The following is a 20230-nucleotide window of genomic DNA, read 5'->3' on the forward strand; positions in this document are numbered from 1 at the left end:
AAATGTTGTTGCTTGATAAGAACTGAATTCCACTACATGATACTATGTTTGCTTAAAACAAAATAAAACAAATTGTAAGAAAAACCAGAAATTTGTTTTTTACCTAGGCATTGGGTTTCAGTACCACTCCAGAGACCGTTTGTCAAGCATTCTCTCACGTGAGAACCAACTAATGTGTATCCTGTGTTACAGGTGAATATTGCAGTAGCTCCATACACTGTTAAGGTTCCAATCTTATTTCCATTTGGTGGAGATGGAAGACCACCACAGGAGATAACTAGGAAAAAAACCCAAACAACAGAACAAACTGAAATATGAAAATAATTTTTATAATTTCTTAGACTGGAAGACAATATACCACCTCACATTTTCCTAAAATGTAAAGGCAATAGGAATAAATATAAAGATTTATATTCCATAGTAAGGGCTTAAAATTATGCTTGATTTGGCAACACATGTTCTAAATCTGAAAATTCATTAGGATATCTTCACATCTTGACAGCAGTTTAAACACAATTTGTATTTCCAGTTCCGAAACAAGGAAATTACGTGAATGTCTGGGAAGGTTGCAGTTATATTCTATGTGTACATACTCCTGGCTAGTCCTCAAATATACTTTCCGTGGCCATTGTATGACGTCTGTTTAAAGATACTTTTTTTAACACATAATACTCTGAATTGTTATGAACTGTCTTTTTTCTTATTCCATTATTATAAGATTATTCATAATTGTATAAAATATATGGTAGTCTGCTTGCTGAAAATATACATTTTCTGGTTTTTCTTAAGGCTAGACTTGACCCATTATCACAGAAACCTTCTGTAGCATCAGCTGCCACCCACAGCTATTGCAGGCATCACATGAAAAATTACCTTTTAAGAATGTATCAAAATCTAATTTAATTAAAACTGTTCTGTCATGTCTTTGGTCTCGACAAAAATATATCAATAATATTGTAATTTAAGATGCAGACCAATGCCTTCAAAAGCTTCAACTATATTTTATTATATGTTAGCATAAATCATGGGTTTATTTTCAAAAGCATGTTAATCACACCTAAACTTCCTATCTGAAACCTCAAGGCCACATTCTTCTATATCTTAAAAGGTTCCGTATAGAAAGCAACATGGAATTGGGTAGAAGTTGGATAAATTAAGTACATATCACTGTGCAGTTAACTCAGTCATAATCAGAATATATGTGCTCAAAGTTTTTTAGGCACATAAGGTTTCCAGAGGTGGATAAGACTCCTTTTGACTATAATCAAGTCATATTAATGTAATTTGTGGAGCAGCCTAACATTGCAACTTCTAATGCTAATGCTGACTATTAATTACACTTATGCATATGTTCAAAAAATCAAATTATTTTCCTAAAATGCAATAGAATGAGTTGTTCTAAACTTATTACAAATTATTTATTATTTATAATTATAGTTATTCCAATTAAAAATAACTAAACTATATTAATAATGAGACACCTCAGGATTTTTTAGGCAGCTGTTCAGCATATTCTTAAACAAATTAAAAGAATTTACTAGTTAGGTCTCTCTTAATCCAGAACCCCCTCAATTTGATGTTTCACAATTCCTTTAGAGATACTGTTCATAAATAGATATTGATAAATATGATCTAAATGCCTTACCATCAGTGTTTCAATTAGCTTTACTACTGTTTCAGAAATATTAACAGCTAGATTCTATATTTATATAACCTATGTTTAGCATATGAATGACAGAAAGTAAACAGTGGACTCCTCAAAATTCTCTACAGTGTATTTCTGGATCTTAATGATCTATATCCAATGGAAATATTACTGAACGTCTCTTGGGGGATGAAATTTGCCATAATTGAATCCTAATCAGTCCTCTATCAGAAGGCAAAATAATGTACCTGTCTTATAAATAACTAATGTATCTTCAATCTGCAACTCCTTGGTTTCTGTATCTACCTAATACTTCGCTTTTGGTTAACTGCTTCCCATATGGGTCATCCCATTTTCTACTTACATAAAAAAATCTGTAATTGTAGAGGTTGATCAAGAACTAGCTTTTCAAAGACTTCTCAGCAGCTGAACAGTAGCTGCATATTAGGCAGCAAATACAAAACTAGGTTTTTTAGTATCTGTGCACAAAAGGAAAGGGGCACAACTGGAGTTAATAGAATAAAAAACTCATTAATTTTAAATTTGAAAATTGATATAGCTATTACTGGTTTATAAGAGAAATAGAAGAGTCATATTATTTTTCCAACTGAATATTTTCAAAAGAAAATTTTCCCAAACCAAAACTAATGGAATAAACCAGAACCAACATAATTCCACAACCCATCATCATTTAAATAAGATCAAATACGTTGTTTTCATGTTTGTATCGTATTGTTTGATGATATAGGTAGGTGTGTCAGCCTTGCTCTAAAAACATCTTAAATATTTTTTTCTTTTCTAGAAAATAAATATTATTTTATATTATATTTAGTTAAATGGTGTACATCCTTCTTTGTTCTCTTTTCTTTGTTCTTCTTTTCCCATACTAGCACCATTCTCTAATACCACTTCTGTAAATTTTCTATGGCTTAGGTTTGTAGCCACACACTTCCCAGTACTGGTGAGAGATTGGGTCAATTTATACTTGAATCACCCTTGGGAGTGATTCAGTACCATCTGAGATGACTTTGGGTGTTCTGTCTAGCCTCCAGCTGCTGTTGAAGCTCCCAAGTTCTCTTTTGTATCTACCAGCTCAGATACTGTAATTTGTCTCATATGGCATTAGGAGCTTGTATTTAGGCAAATGAATTTTGTTTGTCACAATATGTACATCATAATGAAGGTTTTCTCAACCATTTATTTGGAATATGAAAAGCTATCTGATACTTATGTTCATTCTGTTATCACTATCATAGAATCATATGAAATATTTTTGGTAACATTTATCATAAGGTGGTGCTTAGGGATATGGTTTAGTGGTGGACTCAGCAATGCTAGGTTAACAGTTGAACTTGATGATCTTAAAGATCTTTCAGCCTAAACAATTCTATGATTACTGACATGTCTGCAGACTTAACAGAGTTTGACAGAGCAGAATGATTGTATTATTTTTGCTTAAAAAATACCAGAAGGTGTAATTTAGTAAGCTGTCCACCTGATCCCAAGAATTCTTTCCTACAGTGCTGCCATAAAAAAAATCTCTTATTGACTCAGCTTGTTTCTGAATAGCCATTCTCAAATAGCTTCTAACATTAGAAACTTCACTGAATTTAGGGTGCGGGGGGAAGTTACTCTCTTGAAAGAAAATAAATCACCTCTTTCAGGATGAAATACTAAATTTCAATATCTCACTGAAATTACATACTGCTCTGAAAAATTGAATGCCTAAATTTTATTTCCAGTTCTGCTTAGTATGCTAGGCCTGTCAGTTGGCCATTTTCCTTCGGATGCTGGGATCTTTCTGCCCTGGCATTTAAAGAGAGCCTGTAAGTACTATCATAACGTAGGAAAAGTTTCTGCTTTAAGGGCAGCAGAACTAGCTGTGCTAAATATCCTCTACAACCAAAGCAAATAACACATTGGAAAAAGAAGAAATTAAGTTTTGGGGTGATTCATTAAGACTGATACTTTGACAACTCTATGATCCCTCTGAGAATGTCAAGGTTCTCTAAATTTTTAAACATCCAAAGTCAGGGTTGATGTAATTTATGATACTTTAGTATGAAGATATTATAAAAGCTCAGAAGTATGTTTCTCCAACAGTACAGTTTTCACGCTTCACCCAAGAGGTTAAAGAAATATCATCTTCTAATCTAATTCTAATCTAGAGTCTTCTAAAGTAATATTATCTCCTAGTATTCTCTAAATACTTATGCACTATCTAGTTTACTAAATCCATAGTCCGAGACAGATCATCACACAGATTGATCTTCTGATGCTACTTCATTGACTCTTGTATGAAATATATTACACTTTACATATAAGGAGTTTGAATCAATTAATTTCAACAAGTTAGCAAAAATTTCGTATTTGTTTACCTATAGGAGATTGATAGCAAAATTTTTTTAAAAAAACCAAAACTTTAATCTATTAATAAAGCAAAATATATGTATTAAAAAGCATAGGATATTCTGTAAACAAGTATGTTCCTTACCCTTACAACTTGGCCTTTCATTACCTACACTCCAGGTTCCATTAGTCCTACACTGTATGAGTCTTCGACCCAATAAATAATATCCAGGACTGCAGCTGAGCATGACTTGAGCTCCATACTCATTCAGTGACCCAGAAATCAGTCTCCAGACAACGTGTTCTGAGAGGAGAGTCTCTATGCTGGGGCAAGTTACAGCTGTGAAGAAAGGACACCTAAGTATTAGCATTCTACACCTAAGTTCCTTCACAGAATATGTGTCTTGCCTTACTGGCAGAAGTTTTGCAATGTAAAATTGAGCATACCATAAGTATTTTTGACATACAAATTCCAGGAAAATTAATGAACATCATACATTGAGTATTACAAATTGCACAGGAGTTTGTAGTACATTTTCATTTAGTGAGACGCATTGGAACAATGACATAAATTTATGCTCTCTAATGCAATTTATTTAAAAAATTCAGACACAAACCTCATCACAGACTACAGTGGATCTAGAAGGGAAAGCAAATAATGCTAGGTAATTTTTGCAAAGGTTCAAGTGATGCTTTATTTTTATATCCATGATATTCACTTTAGAAAACCTAATAAGTTCTTAAAACAGCTTGTCGTAAAGGTTGTTGACAAACATTCAAATGCTAATTACTATAAAATGGTGTACCTTGGGTATTCAGGAAAATTATTACATTCCAGTTTAGAACACTTGACATAAAAAAATAAAGATAACATTTAGAGAGATTTTTAGAGTGATTTCAGTTCTGTTGCTTTTAGTATTTCAGATTTCATAAGAGAATGCAGTTACTGCCAGTAGATAAGAACTGTAGTTTATGTCTTTCATAAGGCTTAATATAGCTACCAATCATATATAGCATTTTTAAATGTTTTTCAGTTTCAAATTGGTGCTCTACAATTCAAGATAAAGTACATAGAATATTTACAATATTTATGACATTGATATACATAATGTGCCTATGTCTCTGTATAGATTAGACTAATTTTATGAAAATATTTATGATTATTTCATTTAAAAATTGCTAGTTTCAGAATTTCCCTGCTATAGAAAAAAGTCTGAATGAATTAGTGACTGATTATATCCCAAAGAATACTTTAGAAAAAGCTTCTACCCCAGCAATGCTTGAGAAAACTATACTTTCCAAGGAAAAACAAACAAACAAAAACCCATGTAACAGAAATTTAGTTCCTCTTCGTTTGCCTTATATGTTGCTTAAAAAAGACGATCAATTTTCTAAATATTTGGTATACTTATGAATTATTACCTCTGATCTTTTGTACAATATACTCAAGTCACCACACTCTTTAGTGTAAGACAAGAGCATTAGGACGAAGTGTGTAAAAACTCCAAACTATATTGAAGAAATAAAATGAGTCTGATTCTCATTTATCCTATAATAAATTTACACCATTCTACCAGGGAAAGGATTCATAAAGCTGACAAAACATAATTACATATTCTGTAATTACACTGTCTGAGAGGTATATAAAGTGATTTTATCATGAGTGTAAACGTGTGATGAAAGAGACTAGTTCAAGCAATGACTGAAATACAGGAAAAGTGATAGAAGAAAAATTCCTGTAAAAATTTAGATTTCCACCACTTTTCAAAATACCTTTGATAATGCTAGAATTATACATCTACCTTTTCCAATAGTTACCTTATGGTAAATTTTAGCACCTAGGAAACACAGAGCTGGCACCACAGTATATCTGTGAAGATGTATAAAAAATTACGAAGGGGAAATAATCTGAAGAACTTCCAAATGACTGATTATGAGGTTACATTGAGATGAAATTGTAGAGTAGCTTCTTAGATTTTAGTCTTAACCATAGAGGATATCTTAAGACACAGATAAGAGGCTCGGTTATTTCAGAATATGAAAATGAGCCACATCATAGATGTGTTCTCTCCATACTGAGGTTAGTATGCAATTTATTTTTTCTTTAGCTATAAATACATTAGAATCTTGTTGCAAGCACACTTTACAACCATCAGATTCTGACACGATTGTACAATTTCTAGTTGAAGATGTTACTGACTACAGAATATACTTCCAGACTGTGTTGATGTAATCAACTAAAACTGTTGCTTGAAACATTTTAATTTTACAGGGACTGATTTTGATTTAATATTTTCCTTATCCTTCAAGAAACAAAAAAATCCATTAACAGATGCTTGATTTTGTGCACATGGTTTATGGATGAGTGCATCAATTTGCCTCTCACGGTCTCCCTCTTGCAAATTATGGGCTGGGCACTATTTAAATTGTCATTTACATAGATGAAACTTTGTAAAGGATGATCTCAACTTCCTGCAGATGTGAAGATGTTCTCTCTTTCTTCCAGGTATTTTTTATTTCAGAAATATATCAATGATATTGCTTTACATAAAGTATAGGTCAGCAAACATAATTATAATTTGAAATTATGATTAAGATTATCCATTTTAATGACATAACATTACTGATGACATCTCAATATACTAATTCTGAATAGGCTTAAAAGCAGGGAATTCATAATGAGATATATCTACCATAAAAAACACAAAAAATGTAGTTGTCCTATAAGCCCAGGTATATTTGCTACTCAAGATATGAGCAAAATATGTTCACTATATGAACAGTGGCAACGAACAAAAAAATATAACAAGATCTTTGCAACTACAACAACTAAAATCTAACAAGAATTTGTGTGGTAATGTGCTCAGCTTTTAGTTTAAACTCTTCATAATGATTAATTCTTTGTAATTTCATGATTCTTTTCACTTTCTCTTCTGGTCAACAAAAACATTGCAATATCAATATTTTCCTAGAATCTGAATACCAGAAGACTGACTCTTCTCTTTAACTGAGTTGTTCTTCTGTCTACAAGCCTTTGCTTTTCTTATTGCTATGTAAGCAAAAAAAAAAAAGTACATCTCATGCCATTCTAGTAATATCTTGAATATTCTGAATCTGAATGTAATTACTGTTTCAAGGGGGAAAAAGAGCAGTACAATGTATATGATGGAACAATATCTCAATTACAGGAACTTGCTGTTATTATTTGTGATTGTAATGGCATCTGATACTTGGTTGCCATTCTTCAGCAGGTAGTTAACGACCACAAAGAATGGGAAAGGGCATTTTTGTCATACTGTATTGTGAACTTATAATGCAATAATGAGAACTATATTGTTCAAATATATTCTTTTGACTAAATTAACTACTGGCTTAAAAAAAAGCAAGATTAAGGTCAAGTCATGTCTTATGCTTGAGAGACAAGTGTGGTTTAAAGTCAGAAGTATTAAGACAAGAAGACAGTAGGAAACCAAATAATCCCACACACCACAGAATCTAAGAACAATGACCTAAGAACAAAATAGGATCACTTGAACAAAATGATCATTTCAGCATGCTAGTAGAAAAAACCCACAGTGCAAATAAATGAAGTGCTTTTGTCATTTGACATATTTAAATGGGAAAGGCTTCGAAACCTAAAAATAAATAAACAAAAGGATCACATGCTATTCAGCATCACTCTGTCAATCCAGTCAGCTATGTCAATTCCATCTGTTATCAGTCTAATGTATCTGGACTAATCTAAAATGCCTAAACTAATTAACTGTTTTACTACAGTTCACTGAATAAGTACTAGCCCTTAATAAGTACTCCATGACACATACCAAACCTTGAAAAAATACTCCAAAATCTACTTACTGACCTCAAGATTTATGAAAGAAAATTTTAAGAGAATTATTGAGTATGGTGTTCTGAATGTCCTAGCTAATAAAAACCCCAGAAATTGCAAAATATCTGTGATGACCTGGTGGTGAATTTTCACCTGTTTATATTAACAAATTCCTTTTTGCATTTGTAGTACTATTGGTGCTTTATTCCAGAGCTACTTATGATTCACAGTTCTATAACTAGACATTGTACAAATACATTGAAAATTATAAAAAAGGTTTCTAAAATTTCTAATTATTTTCCAACTAATTTCTAGATAAAAATCAGTGTCTGACCCATCACTGTGTTAGTTCAGCACGCCATAGCTTCCAAAAATATGTAAAGTGAAATCTGCAATACGCAAATTATGCAAAGGTAACTTTAAAATGTTTGATATTAGAGAAATTAGCATAAAGCAATGAAAGACTGGATTTAAATCTTTGAATGAGTATATTAAAGGAGTAATGGAAAAGAGCAATAAAATTATGCAGTTACAGGGACCATCCCAGGCAATTAAAATGTTAGAAAAATTAATCAACCACAAACTCAGTTTCCTAGGTTATGCATCCGCTTACTTCTATGAAAATGAAAGTAAGAACAGAGGCAAACAAGTTATCCTATTTCAGCAGTATTTTTCTTAACAAACATATACTGGTCCAGATCTTAGCACCGACACACATGGAGTATAACCTATATGGGTACATTTTATATGTACTTATATAGAAATGTAATATAATATTGTATACATTCATACACTTGGTTTACAAATTATGGTACTTAGCTTTAGAGAACTGGTAAGGTACCTTGGCATAATCAGAAAAAAAGTCTGACAATAAGTGAAGACATTCAGATCTTGTAAAGAGAAACATGGAAGTAAATCATAACATTTGCTGTTGTTATTTTTTCACCCTCTGGTACAATATTTTAAATCAGTTCCCTAGATCTGGTCTAAAACCACAGATAGTGCACAGAACAAAGTTCTGCATTGCATTAACTAAATCCTACTTTAATGCTCTTTGCTGCATATTTGTTAAAGCAGCTTTAGGCCTGCAGATTTCCTATGGAACAAGAAGGGTTATACTTCCATTAATGTCAAGTGGTCAGGTGTCTGTACATCTTTTTACTACATGTCTAGCAAAACTCTAAAACTGGGCATTAATCATTAATCATAATTATAATATTCTTAAGAATTTGTATTAGACATTTTCCAGCATGCAAAAATACTGCATTAAAAAGAAAAAAAAGTTTCCTGCTGACTCAGAGAACATTTCTTTTTGTGTCGCTTTGTCATGAAGAAATGATGCTTGACTTGTAAAAGAATTATGTGTTAATGTTCACCCTAGTCCTTCTAAAAATATCATATATACTTCAACTCTCCTTACTGCAAACACTGGGACTGTACCACATCTCAAACTAGCAGAAGTTTCTAATACTGGAATGCACTCTTTGTCAAAGCAAACTCATTACTGAGATTTCTTTTCATGGAATGAGAATTTTAGAACAAAGAAATACAAACGCTCTAATAGCATTAAAGTATATATACTAAACGGAGAAAGAAGTTCTCTTTTGCTTCAGAACAGGCTTAGTATGACCTCCTTCAATGATGCTGATATACCAATTTTTTCAGTAGTTTCCTCTTATCACGTCATGCCTTTTCTACTACTGACACAGTGAGGCACAACTCATTCTTTCTAGTTCTTTCAGTTCTTAAGAATGGTCTAAACCAACTGTTTCTCTGTATTATTCAGAGAAAAAGTAAACATCACCACATTCAAGCTATGAACAGACTTTAACAGCATCAATTAAGAAGTTTAATTGCTGTGGACGGAGAACCTAAGATTTAGATCAGTATTTCTATTTCATGAAGAAAGTCAGTGTCCATTGTCCACAAAATCAAAATCCCTATGAAAATACATTTAATGACTCCCAAAAATGTAACCATTCTTATTTGTCATCTTTAGCATATGAAATGTAGAGAGATAGTCCAAGTCACAAGGATGTTCAGGAAAAAATATATACTTCTGTTCTCATTTCTGTCAGTTTTGAAATTTTGTATCCAAATCAAAACCTCCTGTACAAGATGAAAAGGAAAATCACTTCTAGAACACTGAAAAATCTAGATTTGTATATCAGGGAAATTATTTCACAGGAGAAGGAGAAAGATACACAGAAAAACCAGTGAAAAATATTTAAAAATATAAATAAAAAATGTAAAAACAAAAAGAGTGTCTCAGATGAATGGATTGACCCTAATCAACACCTTTAGATGACTTTGATTCTTTACAAAATAGTTACGAATACTGCTCCAAGCATGATTCTCTCTATTTAGTAAATAACTTAGATATGTAAGTGCAGCTCTGGATTGTATTTAGAGAGCAACATATCTAAAGTTTGCATTGACAGCTAAGTGCTTCTCTGTTTTCATCTTTCAGTCTCTGCTTTGGAAGACCTTATTTCTCTGCAATTGATGATAGATATTCTGAAGAAAGTGAGATACCAAATAATAAGAATAATAATTGTCATTAATTAGTCATAAACAAAATGTAATAATCATGCTATAATGATGCAATTTTACATCATAACAGCAAGAGATTGTATCATCCAAACGAGAGGAAGGACATTTCATTTGTGTTCTTTTCGCTTTTTAACTTCTCACTGCAAGAATCAGCATCTGTTATTCCATAGTACCAGAGAAAATTCAAATCGTATCTGATGAAATGGAATAGACAAATAATTCCCAAAAGATTGCTCTTTTTTAAAAACAAACAAAAAAACACTTAGAAAGATGGACATATGACTTTTCACAAGAGTATTTTACAGGTATGTAAAAACGTTGATGATAGGCAAAACGGAGTTTCTCAGCTGTAACTATAGTTACAACTTAAAACCTTAAATGTGTAATCATGCCTACACATCCTTTCTTTTCTGTTTGAATGTTATCCAAATTATATTATTTGGAGTAAAAGGTATTAGAGGCAGTTTATGTGGCATAGAGTAAGGAAAGAATGATGCAAGCACCAGTGGGCATCTATAGTTTGAGACCAAAGCTGTTTGATTTATTCAGATTTCTCGGATATATCTACACATTCCGGATGGTATGGTTTTTTGGAAGTGTATATCGCACTCCTCTGACCAACAGTAACATACTAATTTGCACAGTGTCCTGTATTCATATGTAAAGTTACTACTATATGGTCACTCTCTAAAAAGAGTATTGACCTGACATAAAGTGTTGTCTGAGAAAGGCTTTAAAATAGCAATACAGATAGACATCTCTAGTTTCCTTCGTCATGTGTTAGAGATCCCTACGTAGAATAACTGAAGCAAGTTACTTATTCATCATTCAGTTAAGCTTTCTTAATAGATATTTGTTGATTGCGATTTCATGTAATTAAATTCAATAGCCTAATGTCCATGATCCATCTGTGTCTTGATATATGACCAGCACGAATCATATTTCTCAAGATTCAAATCTGATGTAAATATTTTTCATTAAAAGAAAGGAGTTTCAAACATCCACCTCAGGCATTATATTATGAGATATACTTTGCAAAACAAACTGCACTGATTTCAACCTTCATTTTAATAGATCCGGGGATAAAATGTACTCATTTATTTACCATTTACTTTTCTGCGCTGTGTTTGCTTCTCATCAATTCTGAGTTGTTTCTATCTCTGGAGACTAAATACATTTATCCTTACAGCAGCACTACTACAAAAACAGGTTGTTAAGCAGATTGTCTAAGCTTTTCTGCATTTTGCAAGTAAGAAATCTTGGATAAAGCATGCCTGCCTCTGAGTAGCAATCCATTTTGAAAATATTGACTTTAATATTGTCATGTAGATCACTAGCATTTTAATTTAGGGATTTTTTGGGGGATTCTTTTTCAAATGGAATAAATTTTTATAAAAGGAAAAAAGAAGACAAAAAAGCGTTATATATGTATTTTGTAAGGAAATTATAAATATTAAACAAAACTTTTTAATCTTGAAAGTTGTGCTAAATGTTAATAATTAAGCTTTGTTTTATAGGGTAGTCATTGTCTGGTTAAGTTTGATCATTTTAATAGTACATTTTTTTTCTTTTTTCTTTCACTACGGATATAGTGTTATTAATTCAGTATTTTTAATCCCCAGTTAGTCTAACTAACTGGCCTTTTTCCTCCAAAAAATCTGCTGGTATTTCTGTTGTTTAATAATTCAACTTCTGTTCTTTGTCAATTTTTTCTGAGAGAATGAAGTTCAGTTCAATACACTGGAACACTGCCTTCCCTCCACACCTGGCTCTGAATTCAGAGCATGTCTGTGTGATCACAGCTGGTTTTGAATAATCCTTCTTATGTACTCTATGGAACTGCTGTTCCTTCAAGAAAGGTGTAGATCACTTGGAGATTGTCCAGAGGACAATAATGAGAATCATCGGTAGATAAAGTATGAGGAAAGATTGAGAAAGAGTCAAAGCAAGACAGTTATCTCTACAGAAGAAGTAACGGAGTGTATTCGGTGCAGGAGTTGAGGTGTTGGCAGGAGGGGGGGTGGGGGTGCTGCAGGGGTGGCCTCTGTGAGGAGAGGCTTGGGCTCGTGGACACAGTCAGTTCCAAAGGACCCACTGCAAAACATAGCTGTGCCCATCAGCCATGATGGTGGCACCTCTGGGAAAGTGTATTTAGGAAAGGGAAAAACACTGCACAGGCAGAAGAGGAGGGAACAAAAAGAGTGAGAAGCAGTGGAGGGAACACCAAGCTCACACAAGAAAGACCTGGTGCTCCAGGCACCAGAGCTGGTATTCTGCTGCAGCCCATGGAGGGGACCACCACAGAGCAGATATCCACACTGCAGCCCACACTGCAGCAAGTGGCTATTTTCTGAAGGAACTGCAGCTGATGGAGGACCCACGCTAGAGCAAGTTTATCCTGCAGGACAACAGCCCATGGAAGAGACCCATGCTGAACCAGGGGAAAAGTATGAGGAGGAAGGAGCAGCAGACAGGAGCTTTTTATAAACTGACCACAACTCCCATTCCTCATCCCCCAGCATTGCTTGACGTGGTGAGGAGTCAAGAGCAAAGGAGTGAAGCTGACCCCATGAATAGACAGAGGAAAGTGTTGTTTTGATTTTTTTTTTTTTCCCCTGAAATGCATTTGACCCTATTTTTATTGGCAATACATTAAATTAAGTTTCCCCAGGTCAAGTCCTATGACAGTATCCTCTGTCCTTATCTCGACCCATGAGATTTTTCATCCTATTTTTTCCCCCCCTGCCTGGTTGAAAAGGGGGAGTGAGTGAGCAGCTGGGTGAGGGTGTGGCTGCTGGCCAAGAATAACCCACCACACTGAAAAAAAACACGTTTTCAAACACATTAAAAAGAATGAAAAAAGAATAAAATAACTTCAATTTCTCCACTGTGGATTCAAAATTAAATAATACCTTTACACTACAGAAAAACAGATTGAGATTATATATACTAGGAAAATCTTTGCAAGAGGAAAAAGATAAATTACTGAAATAGAGTACTTAAGAAGGTCTTCAAGATAGGTTAAATGATCGTCTGTCAGGGATGCTTAGAAGACCACTTGAAGGAACTTTCAACAATATTTTCTAACAGTTATTTGCTGTCAATTCATTCAAATAAATGAAAACCATCTCACAATCACCTATAACTTCACAATTCTTATATTCACACCATTTTACTCTTTCTTTAAAAATAAGTTGAATATTACTTGTTTGAAAATCTAAAGTGCTTTTCAAATTCAGAATCTGGAATGCACATACATAGATTGTTGATAAGTTCAAGATTCTCAATTAACTCTCAAAAATTTTAAGTACAGAATTATAGCAATTAATAATTTTAAGATTATGTCCTAATCGGTATTTCAAGTCATGTACTTGAAGTCAGGCTCAGTTAATTATTGCTTTGATCCAGTACAAAGACAGGCAGTGGTAGCCCATTGCAAATGAGAGGCCATGCCACATAGTAGAGGAGTCTGCATTACACTGGGTATTCTGACAGGAGGCAAAAATGAAGACTAAATGACTTTTGTCCAGCTTAATTATCTACACTAGCAGTATTTTAAGAAATAGTTTTTGCTTTTATTACTTTAGAAGCTATATTAAAATAAATTACAATTGGTGGTTGTAACTTTTACTGTGAAAATGGAGAAGAGAACAATATTCATAATAAGAAAATATACATGAAACTGAATTATCTAATAATTTTAATTCAGATTTTTTGAAGAAGATAAACAAGGGAGTTTTTATTAAACAAATTTATAGGCCTCTTCTACTTTACCAAATGCTTAATAATTGTATTTTCCTGAATGGCCAGTTCAGGGCACATGTATACATAAAATTTAAACATCATCAGTGAAGATTTTCCTGAGAAAATTCAAGGGAAATATCCCTGAAAAATACATGCCCACTTACATTTGCAAACAGGTGGCCTCCCTTTGTTGCTCCATAATCCATCTTCTTGACACACTGCTGTTGCTTGTTGACTAGATTCTAGCTTGAAGCCCTCATTACATTCATATATCAATCTACTGCCCAAAGTGAATTCATTACCTATAACTGAACCATTCCCAGGGGAGTCAGGAATACCACAAGATACAGCTGAAAAGAAAGGAAAGAAAAAGATAAAGAATTGGCATTTTCTCATATATATTTTTTAAAAAATGTTAATCCACCACTGTAAAAAGAAACAGATTAGTAATTTTTACATATCCCATTCATAACAAATGAAATTAATTTTCCATCTTATTTAAAACATTCCAATAAATAGAATAGTATTTAAAACATTGATAAACACTTTGAAATGCATCTAATATAGACAAACATTTTATAAATCATTATTTTGTTTAATCCAATCACTGTAGAGACAGAAATTTCAACATAGGTTACAGACAATGGTTTATTTGCTAGGGAAAAAATTAAGCAAGTGTCCGAAGTGATTTGGTCTAAGAAGCAATGAACTAGAAAATTCTTAAATGTTTTCTAATAGTCTGCTTTCATTCTCTAAGGATTTCTTTCATTCCTGCACTACTATAAACAAAAAAACCTTCATATTTATTTGTTCTATACATATAAAACAATGTTATTTAAAAATTCAATTTTATCAATTTTATCTGACAAGAAAAGAACCTAAATATATGACTAGACAGGCAAGAGTTCTACTGAAGTTAAGGGCATTATTCGGATATTTAAACACTTATTTACATACTTGACTAATTCACTTCAGAATGCTAAATATTATGTGAATTCAGGCTTATTCATTTCCCATATCACGAAGGAAATTACTTACTGAATTATTTTCACTTCTTTTTGCTCCTTCAGAATTTCTCTCCAGACAAGCGGTTATTCTTTCAAGCTCACAAAGTTTACTTTGCTGTCAGCTTAGTGATAGTTTGAGTAGCATCTAGTTTTTTGGCTTTTTTTTTTTTAACCAGAGCTCAATACAGTTCATTTATATATATACACACACACACACAATTTTAGGGCAGAGTATAATTACAAAAATATCTATTTCAGTCACTTTTAGGAAAGGCCTCCAAGGAAGGATTGCCTTCTGCTCTCTGACTTCTCAGTTCCCTTGATTTTGATAATAAAAAGAAAAAAGGCAACTCTTCAGTCTCATAGAATCATAGAATCTTAAGGTTGGAAAAGACCTCTAAGACCATCAAGTCCAATCATTGACCCAACACCACCGTGTCTACTAAACCATGTCTCAAAGTGCCATGTCTACACCTTTTTTGAACACCTCCAGTGATGATGACTCCACCACCTCTCTGGGCAGCCTGTTCCAATGCCTGACCACTCTTTCAGTGAAGGAATTTTTCCTAATATCTAATGTAAACCTCCTCTGACGCAACTTGAGACCATTTTGTCTTGTCCTTTCGCTAGTTACTTGGGAGAAGAGACCAACACCCATCTCACTACAATCTCCTTCGAGGTTTTAAAAATTTCCTTTTTAAAAACTTCTTTTAATGCTATGCTTTATTTTAAAATAGTTATTTATGCCCAGAGATTAACTCTGGCTGCTTGAGTAAGTCAGTAATGCTGGTAAAGAGTTTATATGTGCCCCATGACACTTCTGAAGGGAAAGTCATAGTATTATTTTCTCTGAAAGGATATTACTTTCTGCAAAGTGGTAACTTGGAGCAGAGAACAAATCACATTATTACAATAAATCTATTTAAAGAGTTCATATAAACCAATGTATGTGTGTACAGAATCACTAGCTGCTTGGAATTTGGCATCCAGTTTATTGCTCTTCAGTAAATACCCTGAATAAAACACAGCTTTGAAGCTTTTATTTCTAAATATTTACCAATAAAGAGTGCAGTTCAACTGTAAGAAGCAATTCAACATTTTAACAGTTAAAAAGTCCTTTGGGTATTTGTTCCTTTCCCCTTGACATTGTGAAGTTTTATTATTTTAATAAAGTCAATACATTTCAAAAGAAGAAATGACAGCCTTTGTCTGAAATCTGTTAAAGAAAAGTGAAAATAAGTATTTTTCAAAAAATCTAATTTTTATTATAATTTACCCAATTCAATGTAAATGATTAATGTCACAACACATTGTCATCGTACCATAAACACAACTCTCAAATTTGTTTTCAGTATTCTCAAGTTGGCACATTTGATGCATTTAAATTAAATACAACACAGTACTTTGCATATGATTATAATGAGGAGAGGTAAGCATTATAAAATGATGAATGGTTAGTTCATTTCAGTTGTTTGCTTCCATCTGGAATCTGTCAAATTGCTAATAGAAGTAGAACCGTAGGAATATTCAAAAATGAGCTACTTCCTTTGTAACACAAGTTCTTGGCACTTTTTGCACCTTAATCAGTGCTGCTCTTGTCTTCTCGAAATTGAGTATTTCTCCCTCAGTGGGTAAGGGCTGAGACTCCTGCCACTAGAAGGAGTAGTAGTGGGACAGAGAAGGAAGAGAGAGGTGATAAGGAAGGGGTTCTGGAGACCCGCACCTACTGCTCTTAATGGTGTTAGAGAAAGTGGAGAAGGGGCAGGACAAAACCAAGTTTTGCTGCTTCTGGGAGCAAGTCTTTGTACTAGGAGTCATTTCCCACAAGGTGACCACAGCAGGAGTGATAGCTTTTCAGGGCTCTGGTGTACTCAAAAAAGGCAGCAGAGCTGCCTCTATTGAAGTAGTCTACCTAGTCCCCTAATAACCAATTTGTATTGGGTTTGTGTGGCAAGGTTTTGGTAGCAGGGGGGCTACAAGGATGGCTTCTGTGAGAAGCTGCTAGAAGCTACCCCCATGTCCAATAGAGCCAATGCCAGCTGGCTCCAAGACAGACCTGATGCTGTCCAAGGCTGAGCCCATCAGCGACGGTGGTAGTGCCTCTGGGATAACATAAGTTAAGAAGGAATAAAAAACCACCTAGGAGCAGTTTTTGCAGCCAGAGAGAGGAGTGAGAAGATGTGAGAGGAACAACTCTGCAGACACCAAGGTCAGTGCAGAAGGAGGGGGAGGAGGTGCTCCAGGTGCCAGAGCAGAGATTCCACTGCAACCTGTGGAGAAGACCGTGGTGAGGCAGGCTGTCCCCCTGCAGCCCATGGAGGTTGATGGCAGAGCAGATATTCACCTGTAGCACGTGAAGGACCCCACACCAGAGCAGGTGGATGCCCCTGAAGGAGACTGTGACCCTGTGGGAAACCCGCGCTGGAGCAAGCTCCTAGCAGGACCTGTGGATCTGTGGAGAGAGGAGCCCACGGTGGAGCAGGTTTGCTGGTAGGACTTGTGACCCCGTGAGGAACCCACGCTGGTGCAGTCTGTTCCTGAAGGACTGCATCCCATGGAAGGGATTCATGCTGGAGCCGTTTGTGCAGAACTGCAGCCTGTGGAAGGGCTCACATTGGACAAGTTCATGGAGGACTGTCTCCCATGGGAGGGACTCCATGCTGGAGCAGGGGAAGAGTGTGACGAGTCCTCCCCCTGAGGAGGAAGGAACAGCAGAGACAATGTGTGATGAACTGACCACAACCACCGTTCCGTGTCCCCCTGTGCTGCTGAGGGGGAGGAGGTAGAGAAAATTGGCAGTAAAGCTGAGCCAAGGAAGAAAAGAGGGGGAGGAGGAGGTGTTTTAAGATTTGGGTTTATTTCTCATTAATCTACTCTGTTTTGCTTGGTAATAAATTAGATTAATTTTTCTAAGTTGAGTCTGTTTTGCCCACTCACCATCACTGGTGAGTGATCTCTCCCTGTCCCTATCCCAACCCACGAGCCTTTTGTTATATTTTCTATCCCCTGTTCAGTTAAGGAGGGGGAGTGATAGAGCAGCTTGGGTGGGCACCTGGCCTCCAGCCAGGGTCAACCCACCACACAATTTAATCCATCACCTACAAGTAGAACCAACTCTGACCTGTCACATAAGCAGAATTTTAGACTTGCAGAATGTTTGTTTGCATGCTGAATTGACAGAAAGTTAAACTGTCACTCTGATTTACTACATCATAAAAATGCCTATGCATTCTCCATTTTCAGTCATGCTTATTGTGAAATGTTTTAGTGTCTCCAGAGCCTTGCACTATGTCCCTCCCTGTCTTAAAAAGCCTCTCAGTTCTCTTCTGCCTTGTGGCAATGTGTCTGAATGCTTGATGCAGAATATAATTGGGTTAAGATTTAACTTCTTGTCAACTTCTTTTTCAGCTCTCCTTTCTGATATAAACCCAACAATATCTGTGTTAAGTGTGCATATATTTAATTGTATAAAACCAAAATTCAGAACTATCAGTCTATCCACCCGTCCATGTATGTGTATGCCTGTACAAACAGGTGTGGACCTTATTCTAGTGCCCTCTAAATACTTCAAACATGAATTAACTTTAAATAATTTAGTGGTTTCCATGGAGCAAGAAGAATTGATTATGTCATTTGAAACCACACAAAAAAAACAGGTCAGTTTATGTTAGAAGCAAATACTTGTTAGCATTTCCTCTTCACCTCTAGCAATAACATTTCTAGAAACTATGGAAAAGTTCAAGACTGAATAGCTCTTATGTTCAATTTACTTTAAAGAGTAAAAGATGTATAATGCCTAGGTCACACCTACCTGGACCTATCAGTTATGTCAGGTCTGATGCAATGTCCAGTGTACTAAAGCACCTGAAGCACCTCAAAATCTATGCTTACCTGTCACACTTCATCACTTTTATTCTTAGTATTGTACCTCAGTCCTCTACTGTCCCTCTTCTTTCCTCAGCTGCTGCTGAATCACATACTGCTACATTGTGAGGTTATTCTCACTGCTGCTTTAGCTACTAATCATAAAAGCAGTTTTGGCATTCTGGCACTGTTCCTGTTACAATCTATCTATTTGTTTGCTTCTCCCCCAGAAACTGGGATTGGAAAGAAATCTTCCTGCTGCTACTCATTTTTTGAGGCTGCTAACGGCTTTTAGAACAGTATTGTCCAAAAAAAAACCATATTAGCACAGCCAGTTTCAATAAATAGCAAGTACTTTGATATTCAAAGTAAAATTACCTGAAGTAAACTGACTGAAATGGCATATCGTCTTTGGAAAGTGGAAACAATGTCACTACTGTCCCACATCCAAGTATTTTGAAGCTCCCAGTTTCCCATATGATTGTAAAATGATAAAGAATGGTGTCAGGAAATCGTCTGACTTGAGGAATTGTGAACACGCTTCTTAGGTCAATGATTAGATGAGACTGCCAGGTTCCAGCTGGGAGATGTGCATTCAGAATGTGAAAAACACATAACTCAACCTTAAGTTTCTCTATTATCTTGCACAGCAGAAAAATATACTTCTACCAAAGAACAGGTAATCAACGCAAGTGGAAAAGCCTTTTACTACCTAGAAACTGAGATGCAGTTTTAGTTGCTCTTTAATGTTCCACATGTGTTCCTGGAATTTATTTCTTATCAAAACTAGCAAATGTAAAGTTTATGGCAATACTTTAAAATATCTATACACCTATATAACTTTAAGATACTTACGTATTATTCATGTTTAAAGCATGCAAATTCATGCACACAGAAACAAAGCTGGAGACTGTATTACAGTCAGACATTGAGTTTATTTCCATACACTGGAAAATCCCTAAATTTAATGCACAAGCATTTATCATTTAGTGACCTGTTTCTGGCATTGTACATAGTGCTAGGAAAAACATGTAAATACCCTAAAACTAAAGGTAGCAGTAAAGAAGTCCCTAAAAGTGGGATTCATTAAAAAAAAAAAAAAAAAAAAAAAAATGCTGAGTGGCTTATGTCTATGATATCCCATCAAAAACATCGGGGAGAGCCATGCCATAGAAATCCTAATTCTTAGAGTTGGATAAATACAGAAATAACAAACAAAACAAAAACAGAGCTGTGTGG

At 34.7% G+C, this 20230-nt stretch overlaps 1 protein-coding gene and 1 long non-coding RNA gene across 2 annotated transcripts in view; one reads left to right on the top strand and one right to left on the bottom strand.

Moving 5' to 3' along the window:
- Positions 1-20230, top strand: part of LOC142600924 (uncharacterized) — a 782912-nt gene that overhangs the window by 500711 nt on the left and 261971 nt on the right. The window lies entirely within an intron of this gene.
- The window catches only part of CSMD1 (CUB and Sushi multiple domains 1), a 1232729-nt gene that overhangs the window by 76137 nt on the left and 1136362 nt on the right, over positions 1-20230 (bottom strand). The window contains exons 50-52 of the mRNA XM_075747278.1: positions 14285-14470; positions 4140-4334; positions 104-277 (exon numbers count right to left, since the gene is read on the bottom strand). Of these exons, the coding sequence (XP_075603393.1) occupies positions 104-277; positions 4140-4334; positions 14285-14470 (555 nt within the window). The remainder of the gene's footprint in view (positions 1-103; positions 278-4139; positions 4335-14284; positions 14471-20230) is intronic.

The sequence above is a fragment of the Balearica regulorum genome, chromosome 3, assembly GCF_011004875.1.
Source record: "Balearica regulorum gibbericeps isolate bBalReg1 chromosome 3, bBalReg1.pri, whole genome shotgun sequence".
Classification (NCBI taxonomy): domain Eukaryota; kingdom Metazoa; phylum Chordata; class Aves; order Gruiformes; family Gruidae; genus Balearica; species Balearica regulorum.